Source organism: Zosterops lateralis, assembly GCF_965231275.1.
Source record: "Zosterops lateralis genome assembly, chromosome: 7".
NCBI lineage: Eukaryota > Metazoa > Chordata > Aves > Passeriformes > Zosteropidae > Zosterops > Zosterops lateralis.
Window position 1 is genome coordinate 7,942,958 of NC_139767.1, and position 20,180 is coordinate 7,963,137.

The 20,180-nt window shown below is 37.2% G+C and overlaps 2 protein-coding genes across 4 annotated transcripts in view; one reads left to right on the forward strand and one right to left on the reverse strand.

Annotated features, from left to right (window-relative positions):
• Positions 1-9,228, forward strand: part of COL3A1 (collagen type III alpha 1 chain) — a 467,081-nt gene extending 457,853 nt beyond the window's left edge. The window contains exon 52 of the transcript XR_014590524.1: positions 9,218-9,228. The gene's annotated coding sequence lies outside the window, so the exon portion shown is untranslated. The remainder of the gene's footprint in view (positions 1-9,217) is intronic.
• The window catches only part of HIBCH (3-hydroxyisobutyryl-CoA hydrolase), a 37,730-nt gene that overhangs the window by 1,381 nt on the left and 16,169 nt on the right, over positions 1-20,180 (reverse strand). For all 3 annotated transcript variants that reach the window (XM_083865147.1, XM_083865148.1, XM_083865149.1), the window contains 7 exons: positions 17,562-17,640; positions 13,223-13,368; positions 12,476-12,562; positions 11,242-11,300; positions 10,423-10,504; positions 5,491-5,610; positions 4,313-4,346 (listed from right to left, as the gene is read on the reverse strand). In XM_083865147.1, coding sequence (XP_083721273.1) covers positions 4,313-4,346; positions 5,491-5,610; positions 10,423-10,504; positions 11,242-11,300; positions 12,476-12,562; positions 13,223-13,368; positions 17,562-17,640 — 607 coding nt within the window. The remainder of the gene's footprint in view (positions 1-4,312; positions 4,347-5,490; positions 5,611-10,422; positions 10,505-11,241; positions 11,301-12,475; positions 12,563-13,222; positions 13,369-17,561; positions 17,641-20,180) is intronic.

Below are 20,180 nucleotides of genomic sequence, written 5' to 3' on the forward strand. Positions count from 1 at the left end.
ATAATCTTAGTATCCAGACTTTATGCTGCATCCTGGGAAATACATCACTGAAGATAAAAACCATCACTGAATGAATCACATGTAAAAGGCTAACAAGAAAATGTCAATTCCCAAAAAACATTCCCTGTATCGCAGGAATGTTGAAGGCATGTCAGCAATGGCTGCATTGGCAAACAATAAAACAAGAGGGAGTTAATTTGTGTGTAAAAATGACCAGTATGAATGGAGTTCCAGAGCATCCTTCCAAGCACCTTTTCAGGCTTTAAGAAACCCATACAGGGGCTACTGAAAATGTGAAATAATTTATCATTTAAAGAACAGCTGTAAGAACTGTGGCTCCCTAGAATGCACTGACTGCCAATAACCCTGACAACACACATTCCCTTCAGATGGGTGAGATCAGCAACTGGAGATGCACCTGTAGCAACCTCCTGACCCACACAGCCCAAGCCTGTAAGAGAGGATGGGCAGGCAGAGGAGCACATTTCAGATTTCTCTTCTGAGAATGGCCTTTATTTGTTCATTTCCTGACAAAGAGTTTGGAGTGGGATGGTTCTAAAGGCAGGTGAACTATGACACTCAGAGAGACCAGATATTTCAAAAAACAGCAACTATTTTTGGGTAAGTTGTTGTGTTTTTTCTAAACTGACTTTGTTCTTAGTGAGTGAACTAGAAAGATCCAAGATAAGGAATGTCTAAGGGGGTCGAATTTTATGTTCAATGAAAAGAATACCTACCTAAGGACTGTGCTTATCAAAAAACAGGCACTGTGGCCTGCCTACCAACTTGTAGTAAAACAATGTGACCTGAAAACTTCTCTTTAACTTTCTGGTCTTTAACCAATGGTTGAGAGTGGCTAGAAAATAAACCCTATTTAAATGACAACTGCACTAATTAATATTTCTGTAGCTGAAGACATACAGGCATTACAACTCTTTAGCTTATATCCCTAAAGAGCAAAGCAAATCAGAGCCCCTACATCCATTTACTTGCAAACAGGGAACTAAGGACTCCTTAGAAATAAATGAATTGTAAAAAGTAACCCATTACATAGGAAACTGCAATTCCACAGAAAACAAGAGTCTATGAGGACAATTCTTTAAAAGAAATGTCCTGCAAAAGAGTGCTTTTACTATGTTGTTCAACTGGGTAATTCACTGAAAAGCTCTGATCTTCCAAGTTATTTTTGAACATGGTGAAATCACTGATTGGATTGGTTCAAAAGATGTAATTGTTCCAAATCAATTATATTTATTCCACTGAGTAGTACTCATCTACTGATTTTCTTCAATTGTACTTGAAGTTCACAGTCTAGCCAAAACAGTCTGTTTTCCTCAAAAGCCAACTCTGACTAGAGATGGCTTAAATTAAAGAGAAAGAAGTGTCCATGTGCATCACTACAGCATCCCCTCTGCCCTGCTGTAGTAAGTGCTGCCAGTTCTCCACTCCGGGGTCCTGCTGTCTATTCAAGTTCATCTTTCTGTTTGAATCTGTGGCCAGTTTTACTCTGGTGGATAAACTCAATACTCATAATGGTCTCCCCAGTGAAGCCTTTAATCTTGTATGAGTCTAGTAGTATCATGAAAATATTTCCTTTCTGCATTGACTTCTTTATATATTTTATACCTCTCCAGCTTGAGATGAATCATTACAAAAACAGAGTAAAAATTCTGAAGACTTCTAAGGTAAGCTAAGGGAAATTCATTATGATAAAAGTAACTGAGGATGGGCATTATGCTAAGGGTTTGTTCTCATGTTTCACATTTTTAACTGAAATCCCAAACCCCTCTGTTCAGTAGCAGTGACTTTCCCAGACTTCAGTTAGTGCTCTGCTGCTGGGCTTTCTCCAGCACAGTCAAAACTGTGGTATTTCCAAGCCCCTGATGTTCTGCTTGCTGCCATAAAATCTCTCAGCTGGTGCAGGGCCCTGGGGTGCCCAGGGTACAGCTCACATCTGCCAGCACTGCAGGGGAGGTGGCAGAAGCTGCACAGAAATATCATCTTTGCAGCATCAGCAAGATGTGGAAGACCTTTACAATTCCATTTCAAGTGCACATTCCTGCATAAAGAGTTAGCAGGGTGATTGAAGAGATATTTGTCCCTGAGACTTGCTGCTGGGATTGTAACCTACCTGGATGTGTTTGAGCACTGACTCCAAAAATGACCACTTTTCTTAGGCAGTAAGATTTGAAAAACAATTCTTGGCAACTACCCAGACCTATGCATTTCTTAGTTTACATATTATTGCATTAATCACAGTGAAAAATTGATACCTAATGTGTTCCAAGCCCACAGTTACCACTTCATAGGAAAATGCTGATGAAATATGATCCATGTGTTTTGTGCTTTAGGAGTTTGGGCTTTTCTTTAATAGATCCAATCACAAGGATCAAAAACAGGCAAGACTGCCACAGCAGATTTTCAGGTTGAAAGAAAACTGGCCAAAAAAAAAGAAATTTTGACCTCAGGTCAAAGCAGGTTTAAAAAAGCTTTTAAACTACTCCCTAGAAAGCCTTTTAAAATTATGGTTTGAAGCAGATGAAAGGTATTATTAAAACCTGACCTGTGGCCATTTGCTGCTGAGAAACATTCTTAAACTAAAATCTGATTGTTGTAACTCAACTTCTTTTGCTGGTAGATGTTTTTGTGGTAGGGAAGGTCAAGAGCTGGCTCTTAAATGCTTGTAATGTAAAGCTTTAAGAAAGAAAAAACTAATATGTAACACTTTTATCAATTTTATTCACAATGGTTGGTCCTGTGAAGTACTTAATCATCTCCCTTCCTGTTAAAAAGGATGCTCAGCACATTGATGGATAATGATTTTTATGAAATTAGACTAAACTACAAAAGTGATCTTGAGTCAGATTCTACACTGCTCTGCAACAAGAGAAATAATGCTAAGACTGAAAATCTGACAAGATCAATGCAGTGAGCAGAGAACAAAAGTGCTTCAGGAACAAATTATTATTATAAGCAATCCCCTCAGTGCAGCTGGGTTTTTGGTGGGTTTTTTTCCTTCCCCTGATAAAGTTAAACTTTTGCTACATCATCCTGTATAAAAGAGAAGTTTCCCAACTGCTGTTCTTGCAGGCTCTCTCTTTACAAGCAGTTTGTGTATTTCCTGGCCATACTGACAAGGGATTTGCTTTTGTACTGTACTGCAGTCCCAGATGGTTTCATGACCTTGTGCCTTGCAAGGAGAAATTCAGTTGGTGTTCCTCTGACTCTCAGACTTGGAGTTTGTCACTTCCTGAATAACTACATTTCAGCAGCTTATCTGCTGATTTAGAATATATCCCAGGAACAATATTTTTAAGATATCCTTGTCCCCATTACCACTATAATGAAAGCCACTTCTCAACACGTGTAGCAAATTCTTCAAAGAAGTCTGCTAATAAGTGCTAAAGACTAATTAATTAAATATCATAAACCTTGCCCATGCTGTATGAATAAATTTGCATCTCTCACCCCAGGCTGTCTTTAATACAGTGTTACTAATAGCAGACACTCCAACTAATATCCATTCCTCAAGTGGATTTTAAAGGGCTTTATAAAGACAGGTATAGAACAATGAGGAGGAGATGATAATGATTGTAACGGTGTGAATTAAAAGTCCAACCTGAAGTTATCCATCCAAATGCCTTGTACTGTAAACTCCTTGGAAAAAGACATGCCTGTGCTTTATTTCCTCTCGTGATGAACAGTACATAAATAATTGCTACAGCTCCTAACAGATGTGACTTTGGGTTTGACGAACTGCACAGTGAATCAGCAGCAGGATCAAGGACAGGCTTGAAGTCTGTCCCCTGGATGAACTTGCTGAGCCATTGCTCTACTTTTACCAACACCTCTCTTGACCAATGCCTTAAAATGCTGAATCAGTTCATGTTTACATATATATTCTTTTAGTAGTAAGACACTTCCATTCTTAGATATTCTGGACATGAGGGAAAGTAAGTTCTTTGGTCTAATAGTTTTTCTATACAGTTCTTGATCTTGAGTCTTAAAGCACTGTGTAGCTGGCTGAACCAGGCCTGTGGCAACTGTCAATGTTAAATGTGAAATGGTGAAAACAGCTGGATAAATAATGTTAGGGAACTGAGATTACACAAAAGAAAGAACATGGCTCTTGTGCTTTGGAACAGTGATAAATTCTGGCCACACCAAAGTCCAATAAGCGAAACCTATGGAAAGCTGACAAGTTTTCTCTGGGCTGTTGCTGCGTGCACTTGTAGTGATTTCCAAAGAAGCACCACAATTGTGCATTTGTGTGCTGTTAAGCTCGAGGGGTGTTTCAGGTGTGGAGACTTACCTGCTCGAACCCCTTCATAGAAGTCATGGCCTTTCTGAAAGATTATTAAAAAAAAAAAAAAAGCTGTAACATGACGGATTGTATTTATCCCATCTTTCCCTATCCCACTTCTGGTTGAAATGCAAGTTCTCAAGATTCAGTTAAATCCCACTTGTACTGTTCTTTTCTAGGCCTACTTTGTCTTTACTTATTAAAGAGCTTTGTATCTTCTTGCTTAAATGCAGCCACATCTCTTAAAATCAGTCTGTTGACCTGGAGCTGATCAGGTGCTGTGCCACAGTCCAAGTTCTGTGTAACACCTCAGATCTTTTTCTAAAAGATGGGGCTAAGGTGTGTAGTATCAGAAATACTTCTGAGAAAGGCCAGTCTTCAAGAATTGTGATGTATTCTGCATACTTGGAACACTTAGCAGTTAAATGCAATCCTGTAAACATTCAATTATTTTTTAATAAAGGTAAATGTAACACTTAAATCCCTAAGCATGCTTCATTAGTAATGGAGCCACAATCCTAGTTTTAGTCAGAATTAGGCAGATTTTCACTTCTTTAAGTATTTCTTTTAACCATCACCAATAATTTAATTGGACATATAAAAACCTGATTTTAGAATGTGACAAAGGTTATAATAAGGATGCCATGGGGAACCCTGTAAGGCATTTGATCAGGTAGTTCAGTTAGCAGCTCTGTTCCACTGGAAAGATCACTTTCTCATATGCTATCCAAGTACTCAGCACTTAGTACAAATAGCACTAAAATCTCTTGCTGTGATAAATTTTTCATAGACGACGCTCCTGAAAGGCAGTGATAAACAACTATTTGCACCCTACTGCTGGGAACTGAGGCACTGAGGACTAAGTAATTTAAATGGAAAACCTGCTCAGGAACACCAGCTTTAAAATTACAATCTAAATATGAAACATTGTATGTGTTGTTTTCATACTTTTTTAACAGAAGTCTTCTACTGAAGATCTGGCCATCATTAATGTAGTGTCCTTTGCATTCCCTATGATTACATGAAACTAGAAAAAAGCAGCAGCCTCACAAACACAAAGGGATGATACTGAAAACAAAAACCTATAAATTGTAAACTCTTGATGGAATCTACATAAGATTTTTAGTCTCTGATGAAGTGTTCCCCCCCTGTGGCTGGAAGGGGCCAAGGGGCCCAGCTCTGCTCACCATGCATGCTTGGCTCAGTCTGTATTCCATCTGGAGAACCTCTTGTAGGCTCATGGAAGCTCCTTCTCTGAGCTGTCTGAGAGTCAGCTTTAAAGACGTAGGTGACATCTTATTAATAGTCTGGGGAAGACATTAACATTATTTTTATTTTCTTGGATTTGGCCACATTTACAAGTCTGTCTTTTGTGCATTTTAAACTTTGTGAAGTCAGTGATGGCTCTCTTCTCCCTGAGCTCCCTCTATGACACCTATTTCTCCTGCTCCCTCCCACCAAGCTGTCACATGAAATGAACTTTCCTGCATAAGCTTTGATCAGCAAGGTCTCTGGGATGTGTGCCATCACTTGTGGAAAGCCTAGAACTCCTAAGATCCCATCGTTTAAGATCAAATTACTACTAGCCAGAGAAATTAATGTAGTTTGAAAGATATTTTCAAGAAGAATCTTTTGGTAAGTGAAGGCAAGTGTTACAAGCAATTACACATTCTTTTTAAGCATTATATATATAGTGTGAATTGATCTTAGATTTATTAATATTGTAGGTGATAATAGTAGCTTAGCATTTAAGTTGTATTTGATGCAATAAAGTAGTAAGACAGTAATAGAGAGATTGCCAGTAAACTTCAAGTTGTTGCTTCACGATCATTTGCAAAGAAGAAAACTGTGCATGAGAATATTACAATAAATCAAACATATTTATCCAGGCTTCTTGTCTGGGACCAACAGACACTGAAGTAATTTTGCCCTGCCTTACTCTGCTGATAGGAAGCTTGGAGGTCTTGCCTTATTACTTCTTTTGACAGAAGTACAGGCTATAAATTTGTGCCACAGAAAGGATTCTTTTAAAGCACACAAACAAATGCTGTAAATCTGGTTCCCAGGAGTATCCTTTGGTGAACAGCATGCCAGTAAACAGTAGAGGAAAGTGGGGAGAAAGACAAAATCCTAATTAAGAAAAAAGAACTGAGCTTTAAAGCTTCATGGGGTTGTGGGGAAAAGGAGCTAAATTTTATTGTTGCTTATCATGGTTTTTTTACTCTAAACATGATCCTCCTTTCTCTGTAAACCCAAATAAAAGATGTCTATCATTCATGGTACAACAGACATTTCCTGATAATTAGGACATTTTTACCACTATTAAAAAGCAGCAGATGGTAAGATTTGCCTCTTTGCATTATTTTCATTGTGGACATTAGGCTCCTTACCACAGCCTGAAATGGCAGGTTGCCAATCAGCAGAAGCAACATTTTTTCTGGCTCCCAATTACTCTTCATCCCTCCAGACACCAGCTGATACAGCAGTGACCCATTTTGCCTAGTTTAGCTGGAAAACATGTGATTGCTATACAGGCACGAGTCTGTGGAATTGTGCCTTCAAAGCACTGGTTCTGTCCTTTTGTAAGTTGCATATAATCACTGTGCTTGAGAGAAGCTGGCAAAAGAGGAGCCAACACTGGCTCCAAGTGCCAACAGCTCCTGAGTTCTGGTCAAGCTCTCCAACAAGAAGCTGCCTTTCAGCAGATTAATGAATCTGCTGTACCTCTAACTCCATCACTCTGTAGGTCCCACATGGGTGGCAGCTCTTAACCTTCTTTCCTGTAATATGTTCTTGCTGGCCTCACCTTTCAACTGGACCTTTCCTCCTTTGAGTTTCACATTCTGTCATTTAGATCAGGAAGTCTTTGCTCAGACCAGGTTAAATGCTATGCATTTAATGCTATAGCCATGGTCCCAGGGGTGAAATGGTCACGGCAAGTTCTGGTCAAAGCAATCATTGGAATGGGGAAGATCTGAAAACAGCACTTAAGGCAGCTGCTAGATGCACTAGACTGGTTATCTTGGCATATCAATGAGGCTGAAGGTGGAGGAGGTACTGACATAGATCAAGCTGGAGGAAGAGGAACACGGCAAGAAAATGGGTAGGTGTAATTGCAGAAAAATGAGTCACCAGTGTAGCTATAAATACATTCTCTCTACAAAGAGGAGGGGATTGGTGCTAGGGAACAAGCCTGAAAAAGAGACAGGATAGGCTGGAGTGGGGAGTACTAAAATGCAAAGAAGTTTTCAAAGAAGTATTTGACATCTATTCCAGTTATCTTTCAAACTGTCTTGATTTTGACACAATGATCCCAAAAGCTCTAAGCTGAATTTGCAGTAGACTGAACATCAATAAAGTGCCAACAGAAGGTGATTGAACTAAGTGGCACTGACACGGTGGATTCCCTTACAAGTGTAAAAGTAGGAATAGTGACTTTCTTTCACTTAAAAACCCCCAAACCTCCAGTGCATCCCTCCCCCTGCAATAGATGAAGACATCCATCACTTAGTTTCTGAGCTATCAATGCATTTGTTCAACCAGAGGGAACAATGGGCCTGGAGGAGCACTGACAATGTATGAGGAGTATCTAGCCAAAGCTACACAGGAAAGATGCCCAAGGACAGAACATCACTCTCACTGGTCTGCCAAGACAGTTTCAGAATGCTGCTTTGAATCCAACACTATCATGCTTCATTCCTGCACTCCACCTCACTCATTTGCTGCACACTCATTAAAATTTCAAGAGCTATTATGTCCATTTCAGCCTGAGCAGCAGATCTGGTGTCTTGTAATCCTTAGTCTGCAGCATCCTGCACACTACACTGGCACTCATTCAGTAACAGTGAAGGACTTTAAACCATTACGGGTCAGTGCTCAGAAGGTGCACTGTCCTGCCAAAAACCTCTAAGAAAGCATTATGTGAAAACCAAGTCAAGTATCTGATGCTTTTCAGGTTTTGACCTCACATGTTTACTTCACCCCACCTGCCCCTCAGATCAAAGCTTTTGGCTCATGTACCCTGAAAACAAAGCAATGCTACAAAGTTAAAGGTTTGAAAACTACTGAGTTCAAAGTGTCAGTTCTCTAGCTCTCTACCTGTTTGTAGCTGGGTTCAAAATGTGGTTTAAATCATGAAGTCATTCTCAAGTAGAATTTTAACAACTTTATATTCTTCTTCATGCAGTATTTCAGTATCATATATGTGACAGCCTGCCAAGCAGGCATGTTTTGAAAGTAAAAAGCAGGAGTACTGTAGGTTGAAGAGAACAGGGTACTTGGGATAGCATGGCTTACAACATACTTGGATTATTGCAGAACCAGGAGTTCCATTTTATTAACTTTGTTGATCCAAGGTACAAGGTGGATGTATCAAGGGGTGCCTCCAAATTAGGATATTTGTATTAAACTTTCAGGTACACCTTATTCCATAAGCTTACTTATACATATAATAAATACAGGGATAAACCAGGAGAACCACAGCCACTGATGTTAATGAATTAGTTGATATGGTATTTATCAGTTGGATTTGCTGTTGTTCCTGTACCTGGACACTAAAGTGACACCTTGGTTTCTCTTGCCTAATCCTACTGCTTGGCACAGCATGTTTGCTGTCAGAAACTCCTCTGAAATATAAGTATTTGTTCATGCTAAAGTCCTGTATCTGCCAGAAAATGTGGGATTTGTTTCATGGGGTTTTTCCCATGAATTTCTGCATGGACTGAAGCAAGTCGTATCTCTTGAACAGAACAGACAATTGTTCTGCAACTCTGGTCAACTCCAAGGACATTCATTTATGAATCATATGAAAGAAAAAGGTTGTTTTAAAGTCCTATTGAAGACATGAGATAAGAGAACTGAAGAAGCAACAAAATAGTCTTTTTGTTGTTGTTGTACAGGAATTTAAAAAATCAGTTACACAAAATCATAACTTTGAAGTAGGTGACCTAATTTTGCCATCAATAGATGACTTTAAGTAATTAAAACTGTTAAACAAATGTACTCTCATAAACAATAAGGAAAAAACCCAAGTAATTCTTGGTTGTTTTCAATATCCATTGAACCTAATCAATATAATACGAACAGATAAAATCTTTATTCTCGCACCAACTCATTTGACTCATTTATCCAATGAAATTTGAGTACTAGGGGAAAAATCAGCTTTCCCTTTTATTCAATTTTGCTTTTATAAGATCTATGCTAAACTTCTTGCAATGTACTAGACGTACTGCTTGGCACAAAGATAATCTTAAACTTCCCTTCTCAAAAACTGTTTGATAGTTCCAGTGACAATGTGCTACATTTGAATGAAAATTTTTTTAAAAAGTGACAGGGTGCCTAATGTGAATACTACCTTATAAAATTCCTTCTGCTCATATCAAAGTCAGAGATGATGGATGTTTAATTTTAGTATGAAAGGAGGATTTCTTCTGTGAGCTGTAACTGAAGTTAAAACGACCCTTTTGTTGGAGAAACACTTCAGCTCTATCCAGTTGGAATATTTCACTAGCTTCAAACCAAACTTTTACAAGGCACCTGAACAAAGATACTTCAAAGGAAATAAGAAAATACACACATTATTTATAAATTAATGTAAGTTGCTTCTTGCTTTTGAGGCCAAAGTATGACTTATGTGTGTAGCATTGCTGCACGTTTTTTGAGTAGTGACTACATCCAACACTCAGAAATGCATTAGAAAGATCAAAAAATACTTTGTGATTATGAATTTTTTGCTTTTTACCCAAATGAGATATCCAGAATGGAAGCAAAACAGCAACACTGTTCTGGAACTGTTTTATTCCAAGCCTTGGCAAGAAAATGAGAAGCTATAAAGGGAACACAACAACCAACAACCCCCTGTCTGTGGGGAGGGGAAAAGAAAGGGGAGTTTGGTTTTTAACTAAATTACAGTTTTATGCACCATATGATGGTGCTCACATTGTGTGATTTTACAGGAATACCCCTGTCTGAGTAGAACTACTGAGAGTTCCTCAGGACTATGTGTGAGAACCTGAGGCTGTCAGATCAAAGCCCTACAGGGTAACTAAAGTCTGCCCTATGATAAGAAACCATAAAACCAGACCTAAAATCTCTAACAAAAATGACATAGAAGACTTTACCTCTAGCTGCTTCATGGCAAAAGGAGAACCATCTTGCTTTAATTTCTTAACAATTTCTTCCATACTATTTCCTGAAAAAAGACTAGAAGAAAAAACATCAGTTAACAAGCTGCCTCAGTCTCCCTCTTACCTTTCAAAGGTCAGTAACACTGACATTAGAAACAGAGCATAACCAGCTGATCTGGCTTTTCTTAGCAATGTCTTCCATGTTGTTCAGTTTCCTTTTCCCTTATGAATCTCTAGTGTTTCAAGAAACTTTACTAACAAACTCTGGTATTTATCTATAAACTTCAATTACTACCATCAATCTTATCTGTATTTTTATAACATAGCAAATCTTTAGCTATCAGCTCCATTCTACTGGTTTGGTGTCAGCATCTTTTATCTCTAAATGTAGTTATTTCCATCCTCCCAGAGTTTTAGCTCTTTCTTATCACTGTCACTTATTTCTCCTTCCCTTTCTGATACACAGAAGTTCCAAGCTATCACAGAAATGGCCTTAACCCAATGAGTACTGTAAACGTGTTAGGTAACATTTCCTGTTCAATGGAACAGTTACTCTCACAAATTCCCATCCAATATCTACAGAAAACGTTCATTTTAATGTGCCATAGACTACAAATCAGGCTGCTTTGCCCAAGTATTTAATGTACTGATGAGTGAAATATTAACTGAGCTTCAGCTAAAGCTCCCTAAAGACAAAATGTTACTTAAACTTGGAGGTAATTTCTCTCACCTTATCTGTAAAATACTGTTACTAGATTTAACTTCATGTTCTCTACCAACAAGAATCAAAAATTTTAAAAGATTGCTGAATACCTGTTAATCTTCTCCATATGTTCATCAAGTACAAACTCCTTTTCTTGATCAATTGTGCACTATTTAAAAAGCAAATACATATTTTACTTGGTTATTTTAGACTGAAAAGTGTATCAGTACCAAAAAACTTCAGTGACTTGTGTTCCAGAAATACCGTATCATAAATGAACACCTAATGTTCATAAGACAGAGCAATTTTTAATGAATTACAATTTTGCAGTGTGTATATATGAGCTTGTCACTATCCTGTGGATGTTGAAGATGTCTCATACTGCAGTGCTTGCTCTGAACTATTTATGCATATTTCTCTGGGTGGTTATCTTGTACACAAGTAATTCTGATTATTCTATAAAAACACTTCTGTGCAGTACACTAAGAAAGTCAGTGTAGATAAATCTACTCAAAAATCAGAGATTTTTTTTAAAAAAAACCTTTCATTTTCTTTAAAAATATGCAGGCCTATGTTTAGGCTTTTTTAATGATAAAAAAAAAAAAAAAAGGCATTTCTCTTCTTTCTCTTTTCTATGTCATTTAACAAAATTTTATTTGGACATACAAAGTGTGTGATAGATCCATTGGGCCTCTGTGGGAAGGCTGTCAAATGTTTCACATCTTCTGGCATTAAGGGGTTTGGGACAAAAGCAGATGTTTCAGGAACAGCAGTTGAAGCTGAAAAAGGCTCCCTGGCATTTCAGCTCTGATAACTAAAAATACACAGGTTGCTTTTCCATTCAGTGCCATCTTGTAAAGTGGGATACAGCAACATATAATCACTCCTATTTCACAGTGTTCTGTTTTGTCAAAATAATCAGTACTATAATGTAAATTAGCTTATCCCATTTATTTTCCCAATTAATCATATTTATGAACTTAGTAATTACAAAACAGAAATAACAAGAGTAGACACAGCTCATTTTAAAGCTGAACAACAGCAGAGTAATAGACTGACTGAGTAACACTGAATACTGGTTTGACTCTAGAAGTTTTCTTTCTTTTCTTTTGAAAGAGAACTGCAATGCACATCAAAAGTTAAAATAGCCACTGATTGTAAAGGCAGAACCTTTTATTTTCATGGCCATTGTTACATGGGGCAAACACAAGTATTATGTATACAGTGCAAAGAGTTTGGAAACTCATTATTTTCAACCATAAAAAGAAGATAATCAGTAGCATGAAAAAAAGAATGGCTACATATATTTAACAATTTTGCCTGATTTCAGTAATTTCAGATTACCTTTGCGTGGTAAGAGTTCAATATATCTGCAATTTTTTCTTTTGAAGGTGATTTCAGTGCAATCAGGTCTTTCTCCAAGGCAGGTAGCTATTAAAAATAAGATTTAATTACAAGTAACAAGTAAGTAAAACAAAACATACTACTTGGGTTATTACTGTAGAATGGTAGAATATAGATATAAAAACACTCCCTCATCCTCCCCAACTTTCTGACAGACCTTAAAGAAGTACAAAGCAAGCAACACAAGGAGACAGAGTTCATATGTCAGTGTTGAACCACTCAAATTTAATTATGTCTGCAGTGACCAGCAAAGAACTGCTTCCCAAGCAGTGCTACTGCAGCAGGTAGAGCCAGGCTGCACCAGTCTGAGAGGAAAGAACACTTTAATGTGGTGTTACCTTCGCTGCAAACTTTGCAGTTGTATAAATCTCAAATTTCATACACTGTTGTTTAAACTGTACAATTTTTTAAGCAACTTCATTCTACTGAGTAGATCATGCCCTTCCAACAGTGGCACTGTAAAAACAGCACCATTTGCTCCTTCCTTCAAGCAAAGCTGTCACCAGCTGGCAAGTGTTAGAAGGACAGCTTGAGAGTGTCTCACCATGCTTGTTTGCAGGGCATGGCCAGCTCACGTCAGGGCACCTCTGCAGACACCCCTGTTGGTACCAGGGTATTGGGGTGCTCAAATCCCACAGCTCTCCCTGTGGGTGTGGGTGTGCCCTGTCAGCACTGTTGGCCCTTTACCTTTTCGGATTCTACAAAGTGCGTAGCAATGCCAACTTTGAGCACATCTCTTCCCTTCAGCCTGAATCCTGTCAGTCCCAGGTAGTAGCCAATCTTTCCTGAGAGCCTTGGCAAGAAATACCCTCCACCTACATCAGGGAAAAGGCCTGCAATAAACAAAACAAAAGTGAAGGGAGAGGATCTTGTACCAATCATCACTAGCAGCAATTTTTTCTTGTCTCATTTTCACCTTCCTTACACAGGCACAGCAACCTTGTCTGAATTTCTCCTTGACTTGGCTTGACATTTCTGGCATCAAAACCCTTCCTAAAAGCAAACTCTTGAACACTTTCCAAACGTCATCCCTTCCACTGGCACATACTTTGCAAACATATACCAAAAAATAATATTTATTCTATTTGCCAACAACTCAAGACAATTTTAGGTGCTTGAAAAATCAAGTGTGTTCTCAGCAAAGAAACAGAAGGGAGACAAGGAATTGTGAAATAATCTGTGCAAGCTCAAACTGGATACTGCTTTTTCACTGAAATCTTTTATTATGATAAAAATATTAAACAGTGATGAAGTGCCTCTTTTGCACAGCTTAGTTTGAACAAATTTTGGGGCCAAGAAGTCAATAATAGATCAACAACATTGCCAGGGTCTTCCTGAAGGTGGAGGTACAAGATGCTGACTTAGTACTTGGCTCTTTGACAGGACTGTGACTAAGCTAAAATTAAATAAATAAATAAATAAATAAAAGTCTCCAGTTTAGTAACTGTCTTATATACATTTTAAAATCTACAGATTAGGGTAATTTTGAAAAATTCAAAGCTGTGACTAGAATTTAAAATACTTTTATAAGTTGTATTGGAAAGTATCCACCCTCTGTTATATACATTGAGCACACACAAAGAAATGAGACATCTTTTTATATGTACTTAAACTTTAGAAAACTTTAGCTTAGCTTTAGTGAGGTCAGAAATCTGAATGCATAGAAGCAGGGTCCAGTTACTACCTTGAAATCATGCCAATGGTGCATTCATGAAACTGAAAGTCTTTTAAAGAAATTAAAGATGTGGTGGGGTTTTTTCCCACTTTCAGAGAATGAATCATGAAAAGAAATGAAAAAGAATACAAATGAACATTAAGAAACTTGTAAGACACTTGCCAAAGAAGAGATATTAACTGGGAAAATTCAGATACACATAAGGAATTTAAATGGGATTCTGATAGAAGATGGTGATTTTTCACTCACAAGTAATTGCTTTGGTTCACAAAAGTCAATGTGTGTACCATAGAAAGACCCTATTCCAATTATTTTGAGACATGGGAAAAAAGTGGTCCCTGAACAGTTTTCCCCCCTGGATGGAATAAGGGGAGGCTTCTTTCAGACAGCTGCTCTTCAGTGTTTCCCTCTTAATAATCTTAGTATCTAACCCATCTCAGCTTCTCCTCTGGTTCCCTCTTGGTCTTCTCTTTGTTCTGCTGCTTCTAATACATCAAAAGGTTCTGTTTAGGAGTCACTTCCTATCAGTTACAGCTGTAGTATTCTACTGCCGCTGATGTGTGTGCAGTCAATAATTGATTTATCCCTCATCTCCCAGGCTACTGAGACATACAACTCTTCTTCTGAAATGCTGAATGCCTTGCTGACACCTTTTAAAAACCCTAAGCTGAATTAACTCTAATTTATCACTTACCTTCTTTTTTATCTGTACTCACATTCTCAAACAGTCTATTCTACATTTTACCTTCTCAGCTTGAGCTATCCTAACACTGATGCCAAGACTTCTATTTAGTTTTATGTTTCTATTCATCTGTCTCCCCTTGGATATCCTTCTACTGCAAAAGAACCAAAAAACAAAACAACCAAAAAACCCAAACCTAACCTCATTTAAAAGTAAAACACATCTTAAAAATGCCCTCCAAAGCAAAAAGGCATTATTTTCTCCATCCACCAGAACAACAACAGCAACAGTATTTTTTCTTTTTGCTGTGGTTAAAATAATACTGATACTGTTCTCCCCATGCTCCAGCACATCTCCAGAGGAAAAACATCTTTCTGTTGGGATCCATTGTATCTTTCCACTTGGCCATACCCAGGAAATCAGTTCTAAGTAAACTGTGAAGTTGATTAGCTTAAGTAGCTTTAGAGGCAAATGAACCTAAATTGAATGAAGGTATCTTTAATTAAGGCATTTACAAACAAGATTAGTGAAGGTTTACCTAATCCACTTTAAACTTACTTGGTTGCATAGTCTGCTATAGCTTCTGCTGTATCCTTTTTCAATGTTCCTGTCTTCCTTTTTCTCTCATAATTTTACTCCTCTTGTCCATGTTCTACATATTGCTCTTCTCTCAGTAATGCTTCTTCTATATATATATATGTGTGTGTGTGTGTACATATATATATATATATCTAAAGAGAGAAACCTCTTTGCTGCTGGGGTTCTCTTAATGTATTCCATAGCTGATTTTGGGGGTTTTGTTAGCATTTAGTAATCATTTCTAAATTTCCTAGTGAACTAAGAGCTGTGTTACTGCTGGACTGCCTGGGCCATGAGCCCATGCCTGTAGTGCTGACTTGCAGTCTGTGCTCTGACACAGGTGCAACATACTCTGCTGTAATCCCAACTCTGCATTTGCCAAGCAGGAGAAAGGCAGTGCTGCTACATTCTTACCTTGGCTGGCAGAGGGGGTTGGGAATTTATTAATATTGACTTCTAAAAAGTTCAAAACTTAGCAGGGATATGCAAGAAAGTATCCAGGATTAGTGTAACATCACCTCAAAGCTCATACCTTATGCTTTCATCCTCTGTTCTCCCCACCTTCCTACTTTGGTGCAGCTTTGCAGTGCTTTATCTTAGCTATGTCAAACTCCTACAGTCTAGAACTGCCTTTTCTTTCTACTTGCTAAGTGGCATATTTATCTGTATCCTTTTATTTATGGTGGTGTACAAATGCAGAATAATTGTGTGAAAATGGAACAGCTGAATGAATGCTTTGTTTTCATTTCACAGCAAAGGTGTCATGCCTACTGAAATAAGTGAGCACATGAAAAAACAATTAATACAGTATCTAGAGAGCTAGACATTTTAAACACACCCCACAGAGATCAAAACAGCTAAGCCTTTAAATCCAAACAGATTTCAGTGGTTTTACTTCTAAGTGATCCTAAAAGGGGTTTAATTACTTTCCTTCCTAAGCAAGTACTAAGCTTTTCCTTCACATGTCTTACCAGACTATTTTTGTTTAAATAAATCAACATGAGAAATCTGTGTAAAGTACATCATTTTTGTAAATATAAAACTACTCATATCTTTACCTTTGAAGAAGAAAGTGAAGCTATTTTTATTATTAGAATAATTTCATATGCCAATGACGCTCTGTTTAGTTAAAAAATACAAATTGTTTACTTCAAATTGTTTTCATATACAACAACTGATTATAAACTTCAGAGCTTAGAAAACTCATGTTGTATTAAAGCTTAAGTTTAGTTTATTAAGTTTTTCTTCAGCAATAAAAAAACACGTGGAGGGCTGAAGTAGGTTTTAGTTTTTTCATCCCAACTTTACTCGTTCAGAAAAATTAGATTACATTTATCAGTAGCAGGATTTGCTCTAATATTTTTTTCAGGAATTAAAATGGTAACAAGCTTGCTTGTATTTGGGTGGTTTATTATGTTTTACTGTGCTTGGCAGTTGAATCAGGAGAGTTCCCTTTAATCTGACTCATTTTACTTGAGCCATTCCTGTATATTTACATAGCTCTGGGATACATTTTTTTTTAATACCTCTCAGAATTGAGAAAGAAATTGTAGGATCAAACATTAGAAAACACAAGGTACATGTTGCTGTTTAAAACAAAAAAAGGTGACACTGAAGGCACTGTGATCTTGCCTAGCCACAATCTGTGCACAACTGTAATGAGTCTACATTAATAACCTACAAGAAAAGCTGGAATTCCAAAATCTGTCTCATTAACATGGCAGAGCAGCTTGTAGAACACCCAGTTTGACTCATACCGAGTTCCCAAGGTAAAGCTGGTGCACCTGCATTGGGAGATTCAGACTTTGCCTGCCCCCATCTGGAGCAAGACATAGTTCTTTTTTAAAAAGTTTTATCCTGAAAGCCTTTGTGTCAGTCTACACAGTTAAGAGTCTCAATGATCAACTCCCAGAACACAGAGAAGTTTCTGATAATTTAACAAAAATACTTTCCATATATGGTCATCTCCAATTCCCTTTTAAAATCCTTTCCCAACCACCAAAGCATTCAGTCAAAGACATTTAACCCTGATTACACAACGAGTAAAACCCTAAACACATTAACATGTGATAATCTGTTCAAACACTTACCTATTGCTGTTTCTGGCATGGCAAAAACAGTCTTCTCTGTAGCAACTCGAAAATGTCCATGGACTGAGACACCAACTCCCTATGCAGGCAAAGGATACAGTTATAGAATTACTGGTAAAGATAACCATAACCACAATCCTGTGTAACATACCTCTTGCTTTGCTTTACAATTTAAATAATAATAGATTTACCATGTGCAGCTCAACAAAATATTAGAAGGCCTTTTATGGTTCAAATGCTAATAAAGCATCATATTATCTTCATGATTTGGTTGAAATGGCTTTCTATGCTTTGAAAGATGGGTGAGTCATACAGAGAATAACTTCAAAAAACCATGAGTGACCCTGTTATCTCCACTGGATAACTACCAAGGGAGTTGACATCCTTTTGCTAATGTTACTCCATCTATAATTTTTGCACCTACTTCAAATCACCAACAAAATAAAGCCAATACTTTTGGAAAATACATAATTTTCACAAAGCTTTCAGAAGAAATAATAATTAACTGTTCCTCTAATGTGATAATTACCTACACTATAAACACAGAAATATTTCAAGCAGAAAAAGCCTTTGGCGTTACTGATTAAAATTGAAAATACGCTGTTAGAAACTCTCTTTTTATCCTAGGCACTTGTGCTCACCAAGTCAGTAATGGTATCCACATTTCAAAGTATCTAGCACTCTTCCCTAGCAGCCTGTCCTGATGAAACACTTCCCTCAAAATTACAAGTGTTTCTGGTGCTGCCTGTGCTGTATTTTCTGATTTAGGTAGTAAGCAGCAGAAAGGCCCAGTTAAAAAAAATTTCACTTCATACAAGATAAATTTAATTTAGATAAATCTTCAAGTGTTAAACTGACAAATGAAACCAAAAATGGTTATCTGAAGAAATTACTACTACTTAGTAATAGTATTTGAAGTAATCCAAGAATATTCAGATTATAGGGCACAACCACAACATGCATGCTGAGGCCTCACTGCTCAAAGCTTACTTGTGTGTCACTTGTCAATAGAAATGTATTTGCTCCTATCTAAGACAAGACCCTCTGCTGAATACTTCACAGGTAGTTATTTCACACAAATATTCTCTCTTTCATCCTTTCCATCATTTCAATTTACTTCTGTTCCTCACTGTTAATTTTCCCTTTGCTCAGTCCTTCCAGCCATCCATGTTTTATATTAAAACTAAGGTATCTTAAAAATCATTGGCCAAAAGAAGGCAGTGCCTGATGAGGATATAATGGATTTTAAGTAATATTTTAAATTGCTTAAATACTAGAAAAAAAGGCACTTTACCCAACTAAGGCTATTAGTCTTCACAAATATCTTCAGAATATTTCATACTTCCCACCAAGAACAGTGGGATTAATTGGGTGATACTCCCTTGGACAAGCAGTATGTATTTGACAGGTTTTTAAGGTGAGAGTAGAACTTTTTTTCCTTTTGCTTATCTACAGAGATCTTTGATTGGGTTTTATGTTAAAATTTGTTGAAAGTTATCTCAATTTAAATTAAATTTCCTCTCACCCTTCCCTGGCCTCTCTTATAATTCTGCCCAAGAAGAAATTAATTTATTCCATTAGGGTGATAAACAACTAAATCTGAAAATATTTTCAAGTTTCTTATGTAAAATGACTATCTGCCACTGTCGAGTTTTGATATAGATGTATGAAGTTTTTAAGATTCCAGTTTAATTTCCTGTGAAATGCGCCCATAGGGTAAGTGGTTATCAAACTCGATTTTATATTCAGGAACTAAGCCAAATGTATTCACAGGAAGCCCTGCTGTTCCAAGGAAGTGAATGGCATTTGAGCAAACATCTGAATTTTATCTGCACAGGGTAAAACCTTATGTTTCACCCCTTATCTGTCCTTTGGCCCTTTGTCTGAGCACTGGGCAGATCTCATCTGAGCAGCAGCAAGAGCAATGGGCCTGTATTTAGTTGTCCTGAAAATGCAAAGCTCTCTGTAAAGCTGTGTTCACTCCTAAAGCAATTCCAGAACTCTTAAATGAGTGACTTCATCACTTCCAACTTTTTTAATGTCATAATAGCATATTTTCACTGCATTAAGTAAAGCCTGCTGTTATTTTTATGCATGTTGAACAGTAACAATGATCTTTTTCTAAAGATAATGAAATAAAAATCATGCCCATTTTGGTCTTTCTAATGCTTAAATTAATATTTTCTAATCCCATATCTAAAAATACAAGTATCATCTGTCTCAAAGCATTTTTTCTGGCTTGTTTTCTAGACAATCAGAATTTTGTTTAAGGACTCAAATTTTTGGCTTGAATTTTAAGTACCAAAGATCTGAGTGTGAATTCCATGAAGGGAGCTTCTCTTCCAAGCTTGTTCTTTTTTTAGAGTGATAAAAATAAATGTGGAGTTTTAATAATAGAAAGTTGAAAGATGTAATTTTCTTTTGGAAGAAGTAATTAAATCAGATTTCACTTTCTCAAATGCTTAAGCCATAATTGGATTTGTTTTCTAGACAGCCTTCGAGTTTTCTATCATAGATAACAGCCTTATTTCAGATGTATATTTAGAAGACTAAACTATATTTTCTTTTTATTCATTATAAAAAATGTGGTGCAAATATGTTCTTGCTTCTTTGAAGATC